The sequence below is a fragment of the Fundulus heteroclitus genome, chromosome 19 (genome assembly GCF_011125445.2).
Source record: "Fundulus heteroclitus isolate FHET01 chromosome 19, MU-UCD_Fhet_4.1, whole genome shotgun sequence".
NCBI classification, from domain to species: Eukaryota; Metazoa; Chordata; class Actinopteri; order Cyprinodontiformes; family Fundulidae; genus Fundulus; species Fundulus heteroclitus.
This window is the reverse complement of record NC_046379.1, coordinates 26,992,455-26,994,810: the sequence shown is the minus strand read 5'-3', so window position 1 is coordinate 26,994,810 and position 2,356 is coordinate 26,992,455. Positions and strand designations below refer to the sequence as shown.

At 43.6% G+C, this 2,356-nt stretch overlaps 1 protein-coding gene across 1 annotated transcript in view; it reads right to left on the bottom strand.

Annotated features, from left to right (window-relative positions):
- Positions 1 to 533: 533 nt before the first annotated feature.
- The window catches only part of sfxn5a (sideroflexin 5a), a 32,182-nt gene continuing 30,359 nt past the window's right edge, over positions 534 to 2,356 (bottom strand). The window contains exon 14 of the mRNA XM_036151187.1: positions 534 to 1,308. Coding sequence (XP_036007080.1) covers positions 1,231 to 1,308 — 78 coding nt within the window. The 3' untranslated portion in view covers positions 534 to 1,230. The remainder of the gene's footprint in view (positions 1,309 to 2,356) is intronic.

Here is a 2,356-nt window from a genome sequence, read left to right as displayed (position 1 = left end):
TTTTTTCTTTTTGGGGGCCCCTGTCAGTCCGGGGCCGTTGGAATTGTCCTAACCCCCCCCCCCCCCCCCCCCCCTCCGCCCCATACAACGCCCCTGGTGGTGCAGAGAGGCTAACGCTACAGGAGCTTGTGAGTGGCAGCTGCCTTGGAGACTTCTTCCCGCCCAGCAGTTTATAGTGTGACGTTGCTCACGTAAAACGGAGCTCTGCACGGACTCATGTCCCCCTTTTTATGTTTGCCTAGAGAGAAAAATTGCTCAGGATGCAATTTTGTTGGCTGAGTGGGTCACCCCCCTTGTTGAATGTTAGGGGAAACACTGAAAAACATATTCTACCATCTTTTTCCAAACCTATTTGGTTACGTTTTTTGGAGAGGAAACTGTGTTCCGAAACAAGGATTTCATTGGCTGAAGGCAAGGCCAGCTCAATCTAACCAACATGCATTAAAATGCTTTTTCAGCCATTCTTGAATCCACAAACAACAATGACTAACAATACACACGGATAACTTAAGTAAAACAGAGACAAACCGGCAGACATTGAAGTACGTTGTTTATTGAACTCTATACAACACAAATGTTTTACATTTTCTACCAATGATTGGCTGGCTGTTGACATCATCACAGTGTTGCTAACTTAGATTTATAAATGGAAATCACAAAATGGGGAAACCCCAAGAAAGCATATTTTTCCTGAATACTTTGTCCTATGAGAAATTTCCTAAAACTCTCAGTCTAAAAGCAGCACAACTCTTCTGACGGAGAGAAATGGAAGAAAGTTTATGCAATCTAAGGCACTTCTGCGTTCACTTTAAACAGCTAAATGTGCCTGTTTAAAAAGCTGGACAAATTTTACACTATTCTGCAAGTGGACTCTGCATCAGCACGAAGCTTTGAGTAGAGAAAAATCAAAGCGTTTTGAGCGAGATTTCTTTAAAGGTGTTACGTTTTTTTTCTCAGTAGAAGCGGTTCCACAACAGCCAGAAAGAACAAGCAGGTTCTTTGGCTAAAGCTCAAGGAGTCTCCATGTTGTCAGGGCACTAATATTTTGAGGCGTTGTGATGTACATTTAGCTGTTGCTGCTTTTTCGGCGACCATTATCTCTGTATTGGCATGTATTCTGAGGATCAGCGGCTGTTTTTCAACGAATGCATGCTACCTCCTCCACATTCGCTTTCTGGCAGCGTCGGACGGCGGGTCGACCCGCGGTGAGCGTGTGATGGTCAGGATTGCTCACAGCCCTTTATTGTATGTCACAATCTTACAATCTGTTGCCGTCGCGATCTCTGGCTCGAGCTGATTCACACTGATCTGGGGGAGTCAAAGCACAGCAAAAAAAAAAAAAAGGTCAGTCGCACAAGTGGAAATATTAAGCACAAGCAATTAGATGATGAGCTTACATTGTTTATGGCTATTATACACACGGATCTATAGTTCATAAGCATAGGTTGAGAGATTTGCTAGCATTTTTTTAAACGTAAGCAAATATTCTTTAGGGCTTTAAATGTTCTTCATTTACCGCTAATGTGCAAAAAGAGCCAATTTGGCAGATTAAAGTCTAATTTGAGGTTTACGTCTCCTAATATTTGAACCAGAGACAGATGGCTGTTGGAGTTGGAGGCAGAATCCTTAATCAGACATCTTGCTAGGTGTGAAGTGGGGAAGTGGGACAAATTGAGTAGGCGGGGGGTCCCGGAGAGCAGGGCATTCTTGTTGCTTATTGGGGAGATCTTTTTTTCCTTTTCATCTGCTATTCCTGCGAAAGTGCAAAAAGGACTTGTGAGAGAAAAACAGGCTCCTCCGTGGAACGGGAGGCAGCTTTTCACAGGACCGTTGGCGGCACATATGTCTGGAGTTTTTTTGCCATATGGCTGTCTGAGCTATTTCCAGTGGTAATTAAATCCTAAACATTTTAAAGCAAGAGCTGGCTGGCTTGTGTCAGCAAGTCACTTGGCAGAGAGAACACAAAGACGGAGCAAAAACGGAGTGGAAAAACAAAAAAGAATTCTCCGTAGCCTTTTAATGAGCAGAATGACACGTTCTGCGCCAACAAGGCTAAAGTTAGATCTCAGCCCGCTGGCCTGGATGGCATCAGTGGCAGTGAATAACGGCTGCGAGCGGTTCAGGACACCGCGGGTTACGTCTCAGAGGGCTACGCCTCATTAGAGAAACACTGAGGAAGTCAGGAGAGTTCAGTGGGAAAACATCAGTCACTGAAACAGAGTCATGGCTGACCTGACCTCAGGAAATATTCAATACAGTTAAGATTTAACAAAAAAAAAACACGCTAAACAAAATCAGTCTTTAATTCACTCTGGAATATCCAATAAAAATCTTCTCTTGGTTTGATCTATTTTTT